General features: G+C 38.8%; 1 protein-coding gene across 2 annotated transcripts in view; it reads right to left on the bottom strand.

Annotated features, from left to right (window-relative positions):
- Positions 1-14,246: 14,246 nt before the first annotated feature.
- LOC109926842 (protocadherin-8-like) overlaps positions 14,247-19,111 on the bottom strand; it is an 8,106-nt gene continuing 3,241 nt past the window's right edge. Inside the window, exons 2-4 of one of the 2 annotated variants that reach the window (XM_048598453.1) lie at positions 17,960-18,045; positions 16,450-16,586; positions 14,247-14,884 (exon numbers count right to left, since the gene is read on the bottom strand). In XM_048598453.1, coding sequence (XP_048454410.1) covers positions 14,532-14,884; positions 16,450-16,586; positions 17,960-18,045 — 576 coding nt within the window. In that variant the 3' untranslated portion in view covers positions 14,247-14,531. The remainder of the gene's footprint in view (positions 14,885-16,449; positions 16,587-17,959; positions 18,046-19,111) is intronic. The other variant, XR_007262341.1, reaches the window with a different exon arrangement.

The following is a 19,111-nucleotide window of genomic DNA, read 5'->3' on the forward strand; positions in this document are numbered from 1 at the left end:
AAATATTGCTAGAACCCAGTTGTTATATAAGTGTTTACAATGACTGTCAGCTTATTTGCTTTCAATTACAGCAATCCTTGGTTTTCAACAATTATTTTGTAATTTCAATTCACAATCAAAAATACAGAAAAATATAAAGACCCTGTCTTTACAAATGTTCTAAGAGCACCAAAATATATCAAAACCCTAATAACATATGCCTGATCAAACTTAAAGTTCAGTTATGTCACAACATGTTGAATTGGTTCTGCTGACGAAACTTTGTACACAAAATTGTCAGTTGATTTATTATATGTTAAAGTCCTATCAGAATGCTATGATACATTGATAGTCCATTCCTTAGCAGTCATACAGAAGATAAGATGTCCATAGAGTGGAAGGGCACTGCTCTACTGGCATCTTGGATCCTCTTTAGACTTTTCTTTATTGTGATTCCTGTCAGCAGAAATTCAGCAATTCAACGAACAGGCCTTCTTTGCTAACACCAGCAATGGATTGAAAATTGATCCATACTGATATTCTCATGTTTCTTTGATTTGATTTATTGTTGTCATACTAAGTACAGTGGAAAGTTTTGTTTTGTGAGCGGTACAGGCAGATCATAGCAAACAAGGGCATACAGAGTGTAGGGCACTTACAGCAAGAAATACAAAGCTAAAACTGCACAGGAGGTGCACAAAAGCAAGGTCAACATTAGATTTGAAATTATAGAGGTCCATTCAGCAGTCTGCTAACAGAGGGGAAGAAGCTGTTCTTGAACCTGTTGGTGCGCGTGTTGAATCAGAGTTGCTAAGCAGCACCTGATTAGAAATCTGGACTTTTTCCCCATCTAATTAGTTTCTCCATTGCTGAGATGAATTTATAGCAGTTTGGAAATGCTTTCTGTTTTCGCCTCTTCCCAAGTTGATTAGATCACATGACAGTGACATGCTAGCATCACGCATGGCAATCATTTTCTATGTGAAATTTTATAGTGTAAACCATGCAAGCTATAGATCACTGGTATCTGACTTACTGCTGGCAATGTCATCTCTATTGCTTTTAGATAGAAACATTTCACATGACCCTCCACTGTTGTCAAACATCAGTGAAACTTTTGTGCAGCACATCAGGGCAGAGCCAAGTTATCAGAGAAACACCTCAGAAAGAACAATCGTTACCAGTGCCTTTTCACTACTTTTGTAGTTTACAGGTGAAGTTAAAATAAAACTGTAAAAAAATGTTGTAAATAGTATTTGGATTTCCCAGGTATCGGTAGTTTTCCTTCTACCCTGGTCATGTTAGAACAGGCTGCTGTCTTTGTGGCTGAACCCCCTAACCCCTCCCTATGACTTCAACCCTTCCCCTGAACAGCTTCCACTGCAACCCCTCTGCAATCACCTGTGCCTTGATTCTTTCGGGATCCCAAGCCTCTGGAGGATGTAGTATCTGCAGCAGCTAGCCTTCTACCTCAGAGGTTCTTGATCCCAGGGGACGTTCCTTATTAGCTTGTACAGTGCTTGAATGGAACAAAATGTGGTGGATTTCTCCAAATGGGATTAGTATCAATTCTCCAGCCACAGCTGAGAACCCAGGAGCCTGCACAAGATTTTGCCGTTGGTCTATCACAAATGCTTTTGGAAAATTCATTGAACTTTTCAAGCAAGAGTAAATTGGAAAGTCTAAAAAGGTTAATTGCTGTGACCCCCTTGAACAAACTTGGTAAAACTGATTCAACATTGGAATAAGTCAATACGATAATTTTTTCCTTGCAGCTGAAAAAAAAGACTCAGCTGGTAATCTGCAATGGTTCTATCTTTGATTTTTGAGTAGATGGAGGAAGATAGGAAGAATTTTTAATTTCCATACTGCCACTTTATTTGTCTATCACCCTTTTCTATATATTTGATGATCCATGGCAGAAATCTTTTACACCTAGTTAGACATAACACAAGACAACTCCCAAACTTCTCTCAAAATGCTGTTGGATTTCTCTCAAACTTTTCTGTCTCCACTTAATAACAAATTGCTTTCAAGTGGGCATCATGCGAAACATTGATCTGACATCAAATGGCAGATTTTTCTGTTCAGAACCATTTGGAGTGTGAATTTGAATTGAAATGAACCAATAATTTGAATTAAGAGAAAGAGATTAGGTAATATATTTTCAATGCATTTTAAATTAATGACATGTTTTGCATTATTTCCTTTTAAATTAATAGATATTTTAATCAAACATCTTTAAATTGGGAATAAATAGTACTGCATTTCCTAAATCAAATGTGAAGGGATATATCATGATTAAATACTGTCTTTCTAAGTGCTGTCTGTAAACTGGATTAAAGTTGGTAACCTATGGAAATGGATACATTTCTGACTCTAAGATGAAATATATGAACTTTGGAAGTTATAATCATGCATTCCATCAAATTAAGTCCAGTTGTTTCTGCTATACTTAATTCCTGCTAAGTGCTGACTGATCCAAATGATTGTTACAAAATTACTCTTCAAGCTTTTCATTGTAGCTTATTAGATCACTTTCTCTTTGCTCGAACCAGGATAAGAAAGAACATAAGGCTATAGCATATGTTTCAATTCTTCATGCTGTCCTCAAATACTTTTAAGTCAATATTTATTAAAATATAGTCACTACTGTTTTGCAGACAATGCAACTGCCAATTTGTGTACTTTGAGATGCCACAAACACAAAACAGATAAATTACTAGATGGAACAAAGAACTGCAGATGTTGGAAATCTGAAACAAAAACAGAAATTGCTGGAGAAACTCAGCAGGTTTGGCAGTGTCTGTGGTGAGAAAGCAGAGTTAACATTTTGAGTCCAGTGACTGTAGACCTGTTGTGATGAAGAGTCACTGGACTCAAAATGTTAATTCTGCTTTCTCGCCACAGATGCTGCCAAACCTGCTGAGTTTCTACTGCAATTTCTGTTTTTGTGTCAAATCACTAGTTAGTTGGCTTTTAGTAGCACGAATCATTTTGGCCAGGACATCAGAGAGGTCTTATGCTCTTCTTTAAAAATTACCATGAAGGAAGGAAAGCCATGCGTTTATATAGCTCCTTTTGTGACCATAGCGCATCCTAAACTGCATTATTGCCAATTAAGTACTTTTTAGAAGTGTCATCACTGTTGTAACATAGGAAATGCGGCAATCAATTTGCTCAGAGTACATTTTCACAGGTAAAAGTATGATAATGATGAGGTAATCAACTTTTGTGATATTAATTGAGGAATAGGCACAGACAACCCAGGACAACTCTCCTGTACTTTGAAGTAGTGCGATGGGATCTTTGCATCCACCTGGAAAGGTTAACAAAATCTGAAAGATGGAACCCCTTAACTCCCTTAGTACTGCATTGAAGTATCTGAACATGCAGTTGGGAGCCTTTATTTAACATATCATCTGAATGATGATACCAATGACAATGCAGTTCTCTCTCAGTACAGCTGTGAATTGTCAATGTGGAGGCTTGTGATCATTTCTGCAATGGGAATCGATCCCTTGATTTTCTGACCCAAACATACAACCACTGAACTAAGAACTGCGCATTAGATTTCAAAAACACAGTTGCTCAAATATTATTTGCTTTGAAGGTATATGTAATATTTCACAGGCAGATTTATGAGCACAGAAAGCAGAACATCTATGCTACCCATGTGTACTGAGGTAACCTGGCAATAAATGACATGAATTTGAATCAACTCTTTGAAACATCATCCTTTCTGCAGGTAAATATACTGAAGCTAATTCCTAAAAGTATCTACTCCAAAGCACATGCTAAAGGGTATCCAACTAACCTGTTTTAGTGCAAAACAATTGCTTGTAAAAAAAAACTTGAAATCACGTTGACAATTTTGAAAATACTTGAAGTAATATCAAGAGAAAACTATATCATGTGAGACATCCAAAATATTTTAGATAGAAACATAGCATTGTAACAGCGGAGCATCTGGCATAGAAAGGATAATAAATTCTGGATAAATTTGCACAGATAACATTGGTGTAAAGGAGCTTATGCAACCAAGTGACACTATGGTGAGCACAGTGAAATTCTATGGGTGAATAAATAGTGTGAGTAAAGAGTTAGTGAGCTTTGTTTTAATAACAAAAGCAGCCTACTTAATTTTGTGCAGAGCTGGATGAACACAGCAGGCCAAGCAGCATCAGAGAAGCAGGAAAGCTAACGTTTCGGGTCTGGACCCTTCTTCAATTTTCTGAAGAAGGGTCCATATCCGAAATGTCAGCTTTCCTGCTCCTCTGATGCTGCTTGGCCTGCTGTGTTAATCCAGCTCTGCACCTTGTTATCTTAGATTCTCCAGTATCGGCAGTTCCTACTATCTCTGAATCTACTTAATTTTAACAGGTGGTGGTGGCTTTGCTCACTTGCGCTACATTGAAGCCTAGAGAGCTGGCTTAGGTTGAGGTTTCCAGTCAATCTCTAAAGTATGGACACAAAAAAAATGGAGAAGTAACTGGCCATTGATACGATTACCTTTGGACAACTCTGTTCTGATAGTAACTGGAAGTTCTGGGTCATTGCTTCAGCATGAAAATTCATGGATTCATACAGCACAGTAAAGGCCCTTCAACACATCGAGTCTGCACCGACATAACTACCACAAAAAGTGCACTAATGCCAATTTCCTGCACTTGTCCCATATCCTTGAATGTTATGACATGTGAAGTGCTTATTCCAAATTTTTTTCAAAAGGTTGTAAGGCTTCTGGCCTCTCCCGACAATGCATTCCAGATTCCCACTACCCACAAAATGAAAACGTTTTTTCCCAACTATCTCTGAATCTCCTGCCCCTTACCCTAAAACTATGCCCTCTGTAGAATGTGATATCTCTGTCCATAGATGTTGCTGATTTGATAGGTATTTCCAGTATTTTCCACTTTAAATCAGAGTTCCAGTCTCAGTGGTGTAATTCTTTAGTTTAGAATGTCAACTGTGGTATTTTTTGTTTGATTTCATTTAAGGAACAATATAAAATGATTCCTACTGTAGAAAGCATTGCTATTAGTTGGCCTGTTCATCTTTTGTTAAATAAACTGGCCTAGATTTTATGGTTCTGAGGAAGGGACACCGGACCCAAAACGTTAACTCTGTTTTCTCCTTCACAGGTGCTGCCAGACCTGCTGAGCTTTTCCAGCAACTTTGTTTTTGTTCTAGATTTTATGGTTATTGGTAAATAAACATTTGATGTAGGAATTGGAAATGCTGCCAACAAACTTCTGAGCATTAATTCAGCAATTACTTCAGCACTCCTGTATTCTGACATTGCTTTGAATTTTGTACCATTTACAGCAGATCTGAAGCATTGTTAACAAGATAGGTTGCAAATCAAACAGGAAGTGCTGGAGAAACTCAGGAACTCTGGCAGCATCTGTGGGAAAAGAAAAACAAAGTTAAAGTTTTGAATCTAAAGTGACTTGTCCTCAGCCTGGAGGGTAGTATCAGGCAATCAGATGGGGCATTCTCACAGAACGCAAAGCAGAAAGATTTAAGAAAAGGAAGTTATTTCACAATGATAATTGTACAGAAAATAAAAGACAGATTGGGACATGCAATTGCAAATAAAGGAAGAAGTTAAGATATAAACACATTTTTAGGAGTCTACGATTTTAAAAGTCAAGCAATTCTAAATGTTATTAGAATTCACGCTCAAAATTTGATTTTCAGGACCAAAGAGGAGTTATTATTCAACAACATTTATGACTTATTATGTCACTAAGAAGTTACTCCTGGTTGAAAAAAAGTTTATCTTTATCAATCCCTATTAATGCAAAAAAAAAAGCAGGTGCGAGGAATAACCTCACAAGAATCTCAGTGAGAGAAACTCTGTGGGAAGAATTTTCTTTGGTGTTCTTCAACTCAACTGATTTTGTTTCACAACCTATTTAAAGTTCCTCTTGACATTTTATCTTTACATTGTTATTCAGAGCATCTCAAACAGTTGTGTGGATTGTTTACACAAAAACCAGATTACTGTTGGAAATTCAGCGAAATATTACATCATTTGAAATCTTTCACAAAATCTTTACATAGAAATGTAGAAACTGAATAAACCATGAACTGTTGAACATTTCACAAGAACATTTTTGTCCACTTATAGCAGTATATGTTTAGTCAACACTGTTCAAATTGATAAAACGAATGTGACAATGCTATGTTGGCTGTTTGCATGGCAGGAGTGCATGCAGGAAAATATACATCATTAAAGCATGAGCTACCTTTCAATCATTTTAAGAAATCGAAAATGTAAACTGAAATCTTTTAAATTAGTGATGGAGAGACCACCTAAATATGAAACAAGGGTTCTGGACAGTTTAAGGGAGGAAGCTCAAGGTTGAGAATACGGAGAAAGTTGATAACAGTTTGGATCCCATTGCCCTGATCTCTTGACAATTCTACTTGACTGTGAGAGTCTATTTTTGCTTCCACTAGATCCCAACAAACCCCATTCTGAAGATATCACTTGTCAATTCTGCCAGACCCAGAAATTCCCTGGGGACGCAGTTTCTAGGACACCTCTCACAACTCAGAAGCTCTGATGCTGCATGTCTGTTGTTCCCAGATCCCAGAATATCCTCAATACATCCAGACTCTCTCTCACTCGATGCTCCTGGATGTCAGGATCCTTCTCTCAGACCTTTTACTGTGTTTCTAGAACTCCTCTCTCTAGTAAGCTTCTTTTGAAGAACACCCTGAGATGAAATCCTCTTGTTATAACATTTCTATGTAATGGGAAAGCCAACATTCCCTGTGGAACATGCTCATTTCAGCAGTACGTATACTGAAATTGAAATGATACAAAGAGGATTAGCATGGCCCTTAAAAAGGTTCTTTGGGCACAGTGGTGGTGTTCCTACCCCTAAGTCGGGTGGCCTGGGTTCAAATCCAATCCCCTCCAAAGGTGTTTAGTAACATCTCTGTACAGGTTGATTGGAAAATATCTAACATTCGGAGCCCATTCATTTCAAAAAATTGCTAGGTGGCAACATTCAATTCTGTTCAGTAATAGGGGAAGGACTTATTGTAAGGTTTTCAATCCATGATTCAGGATATTTCAGGGATCACTGAACAGGAGTTTACAGGAAACAAACAGTGACTGAATGTCTGTGAATATGCAAAGGAGGTAAAATGTAGCGTCAATTTGAGAGGTGTTGATTTTAGCTGGACTGCAGAAAAGGCAACTAAACTATATGAATTCTATGTGGTTGGAGAGCTCAGGGAAGTCTGAGAAGAAAAAACGTGCGATCCCCATGCAGAACTGTATTGTTGAAAAGGCAATAAAACTGTGTACTTGGAGACCCAGTGAGAAGTCAAGAGCAATTGGGTATCTTTGTGCTGTTAGAACTCAGGCTAATTTCTATGAGTTATTTGGCAGCTAAGTGTTGCAGACAGGCCTGCAGGAAATGTTCTGGTAGCTGGGGTGGCTCACAAGAAGTTGGGTGCTGCTACTAATGTGCTAAAGCTGAGTGTGGGAGTTAAAAACCCATAAGTAGGAATAGCTTCATAAAACTGAGCAAGGCTAGAGCTCAGGGAAAGGACAGGAGGTTGATGAAGCTGTCAGTGAAAAACTGGAGGTGTGCCTGTGAATAATTGCTGGGACACAGTTTTTGGAGCTAGCAGAACATGTAACTGGGACAGGAGATTCTGCACTTGGTATGTATCAAAAGTAGCTAATTTAAAATTTGCTGCTTATACTTTATAATACAGGCAAATCAGTACTGGATATGTCATGGCTCTGCATACAAAATTGAACTTGTCTTTACACATAGCAAATAAATTATTCTATGCGCTTTTCCTGAAACCCAGATATGGAGCACATGTACTTAAGGTTACCAAGCATGGTTGGATGCATTCATGGTAGTGTGATGTCATGACTTCTTGTCACCTGTCATCCCACTCAACAAAAGTATGTTTTGCCTTAATCTTTTATAATGTATAAAAATAAGTGTTCAAAGAAAATTAAAGGTAAAAATGAGTCGAAGATTTCTTGTATTTACATTGTCAAAGATTGGACTTAAGTTGGGCAATGCACATCAGTACCTTTCTTTCGAATGTATTTTATAGATCACAGCACATGGAACAGGTTGATATGTTATTGCTCAGCACCTGACTGATGTGGCATTCTTGTTTTATGTGCACATAATAATATAGTTTCAAACATTCAAACATATGTAACATCTCCCTTTCTTTAAAAATAATTATGCTTCTACATACCAATATAACTTTTCAATCACTATTTTACTATGTTTAAAGATTAACAGATGACATTTTTAAATAAACAGAACATCTTTAGAGTCTTTTATAGCTTAATTTATTTTCTCAAATCATGATTTATGATATTGTGTCTGTGGTAGGATCATTCACCTCCACATGGATTTGGCATTCATTAGTCTCAGTGATGGCATGCTGTGCTGGCAATGTTGTGCCTGACTTTGTAAGAGTTGTGCATGTTTTCACTGATGTACCATTTGTTATTGATGCTCTTGCTAGTTGATTACTTTTTCTATTTTTCCAGCTCAACTGTAGGTCAAATATGGACTCTGTTCCTCCTTGTTTGTTTACCAGTTTCAATATCACATCTTCACCAACATTTTGTTGGGGTCCAAACTTTCATGAGTGGTTTCTGTACATATATAGTTTCTCCACTCGACAACTCAGGCAAGGATTTGTCATGCTTGTTGAGGTGTTGACCTACTTTAACCTGTGCATCAATGAGCTGTTGTTTCACTATCCCTAGTCATGTGGTCATATATCTTGCTTGGAAATTTGCCTTGCGCTTTCTGCCATTGAGTTGCTCTGCAAGTGATTTCATATTTAGCATTGAGAAGTGTGTCTTTGAGTGACCAAAGGCAAGATATGTGTCTTCCTTTTTGTCATTGGCACTACTCTTGACTGTCTGCATCTACGCGTGTCATTCTATCAAACCAAGCTGTTTTGTTTAATGTATTGATGAGATGATTATATCCAACCCATTAGTGTAGCCAAGACGATAAACTCCCTAGGGGTGAATTAAGTTGTGTTATGCTTTTAGGAATCGCTAGCTCAGCAAGCAGAACTCATACTGCTGAGAGGATTGTAGATCTCCAATTTCTCATTTTTGGATAAAAGAGAATTTAACCTATTACAACTATTGTACAACTCTAGATAGTGTGAGAATAAATTAGCACCCACAGCATGCCACCATCACCAGAATTATGATCACCTCTTTCTGCTGTGTGTTCCTATATTTTTAGCACAAGCTGAACGTACATGCCACTTTGCATCTTTGTAGATGCCTACCAGTACGTAGCTGATCTTATTCTAAACTGGTACTTCTCCAGTTCCACTGGAGAAATTCTCACTGATTATTTTGATCAGTAATACACTATTTTCTAATGCATTGTCATTTCCGTTAAGCTGATCTTGCTGTATTGCTGATTACATTTGATATATTGTATCAGACCATCCCTGGATCACTAACTGAAAAAGTATTGATAACTCAAGATTTGATGTTTGACTCAGTTTCAGTGGTGTCATATTCATAATGATATTGATCTTTACATCTAGTTTTTTTTTAATCTTGTGATTCTCGTGGCAATAACTGAGAAATGTCATCTGATAGTACAATTGTTCTTCCTGGTATTTATTTCAGAGTGAAATTATAATTCTGAAACCTCATAAGAAAGTTAGAGTTGGAGTAGGCCATTCAAAGCTTTGAGCCTGCTCTACCATTCTGGATCACAGCTGATCACATCTCAATGTCATATTTCTGTGCTATCTCCATATGCCTGGATATTATTAGTAATGAGAAATTTCTCAATAGTTGTCTTGAATTTTCTTAATGAATGATCTTCCACTGTCCTCTGACATAGAAAATCCCATCAGACTCCGAGTGCAGAAGTTCCATTTTATCCAGTCCTAAATAGCTTGCTTTTTATTCTGAAACTGGGTCCCCTGGTTTTAAACCCCACAGCTAGGGGAAGCATTTATTCTGCATCTACTCCGTCTAGCCATTTAAGAATTTTATATGTTTCTGTAAGTTTGACTCTCATTCTTCTAACTTTCAGAGAATTCCGGGTCAGTTTCTTCAATCTCTCCTCACAGGACAGTCCCACTGTTCTAAGAACCAAATTGGTGAACCTCTGCCATCCTTCTTCATTGGCAAGTATATCTTGCCTTAGGTAAGGGGACCAGAACAGCGCATGATAATTGAGATGGGATCTTACTAGTGTTTGATACAATAGAAGTAAAACTGGACCTAAATGGGGTGGCGCGATGGCTCAGTGGTTAGCATTGTTGCCTCACAGTGCGAGGGACCCAGGTTTGGCTCCATGATGAAGCGACAGTCTGTGTGGAGTTTGCACATTCTCCCTGTATCTGCACGGGTTTCCTCCCACAGTCCAAAGATGTGCAGATTAGATGGATTGGCAATGCTAAATTTCCCACAGTATCCAGGGATGTGCAAGCTAGGTTGGTTGGCCATGTGAAATGCAGGGGTAGGGTAGGGGGTTTTGTCTGGGTGGGATGCTCTTCAGAAGGTTGGTGTTGACTCAACGGGCCAAATGGCCTGCTTCCACACTGCAGGGATTCTATGTTTCTAAAGCCCCTTGCAATAAGGGCTAACCTACCATTCACCTTCTGAATTACTTGCTGGGCCTGCATGAAAACTTCCAGTAATTTATGAACAAGGACAATTGGACATCAACACTTTCCAATCTGTCACCATTTCTGTTGCTCCTACTGAAGTGGATAACCTCACCCTTATCCATATTATATTCCGTCTGCCATGTTCTTGCTTGTCCAATCTTTAAGGCCACTTGAAGTCTTTTGGCATCCTCCTCACAATGTATCTTCCCACTAAGTTTTATATTATCTGCAAACTTGGGAAATATTTTGATTGCAACCCTCTCCCCTCACCCCATCCAAATCCTTGATAATGATTTTGAACAGCTAGGATCCAAGAACTAACTGTTTGCAGTATCCCATAACTCACAGCCTGCCAACCTAAGAATGACCCATTTATTTCTACTCTCTTTTTATCTGCCTGTTAATCAATCCTCAATCCATGCTAGTATGATACCACCCAACCAATGTGTGTGTGTGTGTGTTTTTAAAATCACCTCCTTTGTTGGACCTTTTCAGAATTCAAATACATCACATCCACTGATTCAATATTGTTGACACTGCGAGCAACATTCTCAAAACGCTCTCAGGTTTGTCAAACATGATTACTCCTTTATAAAGTCATGTTGACTGTCCAATTGGACAATTATTTTCTAAATATCCAGTAATCATATCCTTAATAATTTGATTTTAGTAATTTCTCCACTGCTGACATCAGGCTAACAGTATCCTGTTTTCTCTCTGTTACCTTTCTTAAAGAGAGGGTTTGACATTTGCAATCCACAAATTGACAAGCTCCACTGCAGAAGTTTAATATCAAATGTTATTACATCTCTCTGAAGTAGGGAAGACTCGAATGCAGGCCACCTGGCTCAGAGCTGTGAAAATTAAAGCTGAGAACGTCTACTAGACATCTCTGTCTTGCACTTAAAGAGGAAAAGAACAGAAAATCTCTCTGACTCATTTCCAGCAATCAAAAGCCAAGTTAAACTGGACACCAAAAAACTGCTAAACAAAAATCAAAGAACTGCGAGTGCTGAAGGAGGGACACAGGATTCAAAACATCAGCTCTGCTTTCTCTCCGGATAATGCCAGACCTGCTGAGTTTCTCCAGCAATTTGTTTTTCTTACCAAATATCTCCTTTCTATAGCGCTGAGATCACCAAATCATGTATCAGTCAATGCTACAGGAATCATCAAATTTAATTGACACAAGTTTCAACCATCTGCTCTGTGCAGTCAAGCCAAACACTGATTTGTATATCTTTTCTAATTATTGCCTTTTTTACTTAATCTTCTTTCTAATCTGTGTTTATTCTTCTATTTTAGTAACAAACTTATTCTTTAACTCAGAAAAGCCTTATTAAATTGGCTCCTTGTAAACATTAAATGCACTGGAATTGGGAAAGGTATTCATGAAGGATTCCTTTGGTTTAGATTTGATTTGTTGAGACAGGGAGGGGATTGCATAAAGGGTGTCAATTTCCTCCCCCCTCACCTGGGATCACAACAAATCAAAGATCCATCATTGACTTAATCAACACTTTCCAATCTGTCACCAATTCTGTTCCTCCTACTCAGGTGGATAACTTCACCCTTATCCACATTTTATTCCGTCTGCCATGTTCTTGCTTGGTGGAGGCAGAAGGTGGTATGGAAGTGTTTCACTTGATAAAATGCCCTTCCTGCCATGAAATCTACCTTTGGGAGGGCTATCAAATGTAGTCCTTCATGATCCATTAATGGGTGACACTTGAAGTTACAATGTTGTGACTCCAAAGAGAGTGAATCACCACGAGCAATAGATAACATTTAACAAAAGATTTCAGCCTGATCTGCTGGCATTCTCTGTTTATACTTCTGAATTCTGACATGTTTCCTTGATACTTGCATTTCTGCCAAAGCTGAGCAAATCCATTTTGCAATGGTATTAAGTGAGTAATTGGTAAATCCCAATACATCCAACAAAAGTTTTGTGGAATATATCACTCACATTTTTGTTGCTGTTCTGTTAAATTTGGGATTATATCATAACATTCAGGGTGACTATTTTGAAACTGGCTACAAAAAAGAAGAGAAGCACAGCATATCATAAAAAGGAATTCGATTAGAAAATAATGTGCATGACAAATACAAACCACAATTTTGAGGTTGTGGACAAGCTCATTGACCCTCAGAGAATCCCTATAGTGTGGAAACAGGCCCTTCGGCCCAACAAGTCCACACTGACTCTCAGAGAATCCCACCCGGACCCATCCCCCTATAACCCACCTAATCTACACATCCCTGAACACTACGAGGAAATCCACGCAGACACGGGGAGAATGAGAATGTGCAAACTCCACACAGTCGCCCATGGGTGATATTGAACCTGGGTCCCTGGTGCTGTGAGGCAGCAGCGCTAACCACTGAGCCACTGTGCCGTCCCTCCCGCTTGCTATTTATATGCCTCGGTTTGCTGGGGTGGTTGATATTCCTTGCAGTTCTGTTTCTCAGTGGTTTGTACACAGGCTCTAATTCAATGTGTGGAGCTGGAGGAACACGGAGGCCATATCACCTCAACATGGTGAGACCGAGCGGAGGCTCAGAGACTGTTTTGTAGAGCATCTACACTCCGTGACAAACGACAACACCTTCCAGTCGCGAACCATTTTAACTCCCCCTCCCACTCCCTGGGTGACATGTCCATCCTGGGCCTCCTCCAGTGTCACAATGATGCCACCTGCAAACTGGAAGAGCAGCACCTAATATTCCGCCTCAGGAGCCTACAGCCCAATGGCCTAAACGTGTTTCAAAATCTCCCCACCCTCGCCCCCGGCCTCATCCCGTGATCAACCCTCCCACTCAACCCCGCCTCCTTGACCTGACACAACCTGTCCATCATCTCTCCCTCCTGTCCGCCCCTCCCACCTCACTGACTAATCCCCACCACTCCCTACGTGCACTCACCTACCACCATCCCCAAACTTTCTGAGCTCCCTTTCCCTTCCCCATTTCTGAAGAAGGGTCCGGACCCGAAACATCAACTTTCCTGCTCCTCTGATGCTGCCTGGCCTGCCGTGTTCCTCCAGCTCCACACTGTGTTATCTCTGACTCCATCATTTTCAGTTCTTGCTATTTCTAATTCAATGTGTTTGTTGATGGAGTTCTGGTTGGAATACCAGACCTCCAGGAATTCCCTGGCAATACGGATACACAAATTCCCTGACAATACAGACATACAAAAACCAACTAGCCACCAAGAGATATGACCAATTGTCACTTGTCTCACTACACACGGACAATGAGGGACACTAATTGAGCTGGGACAACAGATCCATAATCACACAAGCCAAACAGAGACATGCCAGGGAATTCCTGGAGGCCTGGTATTCCAACTGGAACTCCATCAACAAACACATTGAATTAGACCCTGTGTACAAACCACTGAGAAACAGAACTAGAAGTAATACCAAACATCCCAGCAAACGGAGGCATATAAATAACAAGTGGGACAGGACACCGACGCTTCACCGGAGGCGCACTGATGATGTTACCTAGCAGGGTGACAAAACATTTGCAACCAAACCCACTGGCTTGGCGAGCATGTCTACAACCTCATCCACAACCCGAGCTCCAAATCTTCTTGAAAACTTTAAACCACAGTTTTATTTACAGAATTTTGTGCTTTTACTTACAAATTAAATTGTGCAGTAAAATAGAAAATAAAACACAATAATATCAAAGCATCAATTACAGGATAAAAATTACAATTTTTAACATTGCATGTTTCCTTATTTGATATTTACACCTTTCATGTGAATGAAATTTTTATGTGGAATCGATATAAAAATAAACTGTTGCTTTTATATACAGGATGCATAAATTGATTTATTACAGCACTGTAAAGATGGTAAACCTACTGTGGTATCTGCTTAGATCTGAGAATGCATGCTAGATACATTGATCAATGAGATATTACTTGGTGGAATGTGACTTTTTGATCCCACGGAATGATACATTGGTACAATAACAGAGTTTATAGTTTCAGATTCATTACAAGAGATCCTCTGATATACACTTTGTAGGCCTGCTGTTTTTGGCAAAAGTGCTTGATAGTATGTATCTTTACGGAGTAGATCTCGAGGGAATGACGTGTTTTTCCCCAAAGGGGTAAGGTGCTGAGTAGTGGTTGTGGAATGGTAAGTATTTGGCCCTTGAGAAGATGGACTCCAGCAGCGATCTGAATGGCCAAGTATCTTGCACTCATTGGTGCAGGACCATAAACCTGTCCAAGAAAGGTAATCAATACTTTTCATTATTCTTTTAATTGCAATATTAATTATTCAATGCAGTTTACTGAAACTCTCAATAATTACAATGTTAATTGCCTCAGGCCTAGACACTTGTAATTAAAACTCCATTGTTTGAAAATAAACATGTTATTATAATTATCTTGGAGTAATGAGGTGGTATGATATGTACCATCTGTTTTCTGTATTATTACCTAAAGGAAGAGAAGAATAAAGGCTAACCTTATATTTGTTCACCAAATAGGATAATTCTGGATAAATCAGCCTGCATTAAAATTCATCAACAAATATGCATAGGATTTGCAGGTATTCTCTGTCTCCAACAGGAAACTCACAGATATTTATTCCTTCTTTCTTAACCGAAAATCTGTGCCCTAACCCTAAAACTGCAGTTGCACTGTACTTTCAAATGCTTTCAGATTCAGATTGATACAAAACTCGCAGATCGCCAATCTGATTTCTGTCTTCACTAAAATTAAGCTATGGCAAAGCTATTTCACATCAGATTGCAGTTGGTAAACTATCTATTCAGACTGAGTGTGAAACAGAATAACAAAAAAAAAGTGTGCGTGGACTCTCCAAGAGCTTTTCAAAATTTTATGCAGTGATTTTCATGAAAGAAGAATTTAATGCATACTACTCTTTAAAAATAGATAACCAGGGAGCAGAGGACTGTATAAACAAGAGTTAGGCATGATAGGCAAGTTCAAATGTGAGGGCAATGTAGTATAATGAGAAAAACGTGTAATTGATTAAAGCAAGTTGATAACCATCTGATATCGATTTTATTTTTTAAGTTGGTAAAAAAACTGGGGGAAAGCATTTGCAGGGTTATGTATAAAGAGTAGGGGAATGGACTAATTGCACAGTGCTAAAAACTGACATATAATTTGGCAAATGACTTTCTTCTATGCTACACGTTAATTAGAATTCTGCTCTGATGGATCCAAATGCAAATGCTATTTTAAATAATATCAAAAATCTGCTAATGAAATGGTGTTAAGAATAAAGTTTTAAGAATACAATGTTTATAATGACAAAGTCTATGTAAACTGTAAGCAGTGTGAAATTATTTTTACAAGGTGGGCTGAATAGTTTTCCATAGTACGAAATAACATCAATGAATTTATTTGTTAATTAAATGAAAAAGGCACAATGACTGGACATTACTTTTTTGTTTGAAGTAGGTAGGGCAATGCATATGAATGCATGAACCTTCTAGCAAGCATAAATGAGCCAAATTATGTTATGCATTCCCCATGGTGACACCATGACAAGAACTCGCTCTTCTGAATTTTAGCAAAAGCTTGGGAAATAACTCTTCCTTGCTGAATTCTCCATGGCCTCAACCAGTTGGAACCAAGTTATCATCAGTTTCCTTTTTCTTATGCAGTATATATCATTGTTCCCTTTGAAATTTGGCATCTTTGCATCTCTCCTGATGAATGCAAGACAAAATGCTTTGATAGCTTGTCTCTTTTCTCCTCGATATTCAAGTTCTGTGTTACCAACTAGAGAAATGCTAGAAATTGAGGCTCACCATTGTGCTTCTGACTGAGAGTACTCCTTTTATTCAGACCAATACCACTGATATCAGAGTCACTGTCATTAAAGTCACTGTCTCCTTTTCCACTGTCCTTCCCACTGAACCTGTCCTGGGTTTGATGTGCAAGTTCGCTGAAAGGAAATAACAAAGGTTTTCGTAATTATTTCCTACTGTTCAAAAGGATATGCTACTAAATGTTTTCAATAATAACTTGTACCATTGCACGGTATCATAAAAAATAGGAACAAGAGAAAACCATTCTGCCCCATGAGCCTGCTCCACCATTCAATAAAAACATGAATGATCTGACTGTGGCATTAACCCCCATCTTTCCTGTTGAGTGTCATAAAAATGCATTTATTATCTTTTTTATCAAACATCTAACTCAGCCTTGAATATATTCAATGACCTAGCCTCTGCAGCTCTCCAGAGTAGAGAATTTCAAAGATTACCAACAGTCTGGAACAAGAAATGTCTCCTCACCTCTGCCTTAAATTAGAGACACCTCATTTTGGAACTGTGCAGCCTAGTTATGGATCCCGCACAAAACAGAAAACATTGACCCAGGTCTTCCAATCAACTACAATGTCTGAGAATTGAAGCTGGTTGTAACTGAAGATGCACCCTCACCTATTTTCATCATTTCAGCAGGATTTACTGTCTCAGAGTGAGGGTCAAGGTAATGTTGCAGGTATCCATAGAGAGAATTGGCCAGGAGAAAATGTGGCATCCCCTCTGAAGAGTTATATTGGACTCAAAATGTTAACTCTGTTTCTTTCTTTACAGATGCTGAGTTTCTCCAGCACTTATTTTTTTATTTTTGATTTCCAGCATCTGCAGTGTTTTGATTTTACTCTATTCCCTCTTGATGTTATCAGCTCAGGTAACTCCCCTTGAAGTCATTATGAGGTTTTTAATGTTCTTAAGGATTTTATTTTAAATGTATCTAATATTTTAAAGACTTTCTGGGGAGCTGGGTTTTAATTGTTCATATGTTAGGTGTAAGTAAATTTTTCGGCTTTCCAATACAACTCCTGTCGTCAGTTTGCTGTTAACCCAGGTCCTATGCTTGGGATTAACAGCAGGAGTAGTTTGGAGTACATTTCTGTGTAACAACTTAGTATTGGGCCAAGTCTTTCATGACATGGTCAGTGTCAAAAACACTCTGTACTTTTTTTTTGTTAGGGGGTGAAGAAGAGAGAGAGACATATCAGGAGTAGCATTGTACTATCCATCCAAAGTTTGAAGTTCCCGCATGTATGCTAGTTAGGGTGTCCTCACCATCTTGACTTGCAATACTGGCAAATATTTCAACATTTTCCACTGTTACCATGTCAAAAGACCATTCTCCTAGTATTTACTCTGCTAAACCTCCTCAGAACATTATATGGTCACTTCTTAGTCTTCTAAAGAACTATGAGTATAAGTTCAACATTTCCACATGAGACAACCTCTTCATCCTAGCAACAAAGCTAGTGAACCTTCTCTGAACTTAAGTACTGACCTTTTATTCAAAGCAAAGTGTTTGCCTTGCCAGATTGCAATTGGGTGAAGAGCTTGGTGACCAAAAGCAGAGGCAGTGGGGAAACGCTGGAGAAACAGAAACGAGAAGTGTTAGCTAGGGTAATTATGAGCACAGCTACCATGGCAAGCACTTAATGACCAAACCAGAGATAGAGGGGACACACCAGAGAAAAAGAAACAGAAAGTGTTAGTTGGGGAGTGATGAACACAAGTACTATGGCCTGCGCTTGACGATCAAAACTAGAGATAGAGTGGAAACACTAGAGAAACAGAAAGCGTTATTTAGCTGGGGGAATGATGAGGACAGGTGCCATGGCTAGTGCTTGATAACCAAAATCAGAGATAGAGAGAACACATGAGAGAAATAGAAAGTGTTTGCTGGAGAAATGATGAGCAGAGCTACCATGGCCAGCACTTGATGATGAAAACCAGATATAGAGGAGACACACTAGAGAAGCACAAAGTGTTAGTTGAGGAATGATGAGCACAAGTACTATGGCCAATGCTTGAAGACCAAAATCAGAATTAGAGGGAAAATGCTAGAGAAATAAGTGTCATTTAGCTGGGGAAATGATGACGACAGTTCCCATGGCCAGCACTTGATGAATTAAACCAGGGACAGAGGAGACACACGACAGAAATAGAAAGTGTTAGTTGTGGAAATGATGAGCAGAGATACCAGAGATAAAGGAACACACTAGAGAAACAGAAACAAAAACAAAGCTGCTGGAAAAGCTCAGCAGGTCTGGCAGTAGAAAAAAATCAGAGTTAACAGATTGCAACTGGGTGAAGAGCTTGATGACCTAAAGCAGAGACAGTGGGGAAATGCTGGAGAAACAGAAACGATAAGTGTTAGCTAGGGAAATCAGTTAATTCTGATTTTTTCTTCACAGATGCTGCCTGACCTGCTGGGCTTTCCCAGCAACTTTGTTTTTGTTCCTGATTTACAGCATCTGCAGTTCTTTAGGTTTTTAATTAGAGAAACAGAAACATGAATAGATATTTAGCTGGGGAAATGATCAGCAGAGGTACCATGGACAGCACTTGATGACTAAAACCAGAGATAGAGTGACACACGAGAGAAGCAGAAACACAGAGAGATATTTAGCTGGGGAAATTATGATGACAGGTA

Source organism: Rhincodon typus, chromosome 6, assembly GCF_021869965.1.
Source record: "Rhincodon typus isolate 14 chromosome 6, sRhiTyp1.1, whole genome shotgun sequence".
Lineage (NCBI taxonomy): Eukaryota > Metazoa > Chordata > Chondrichthyes > Orectolobiformes > Rhincodontidae > Rhincodon > Rhincodon typus.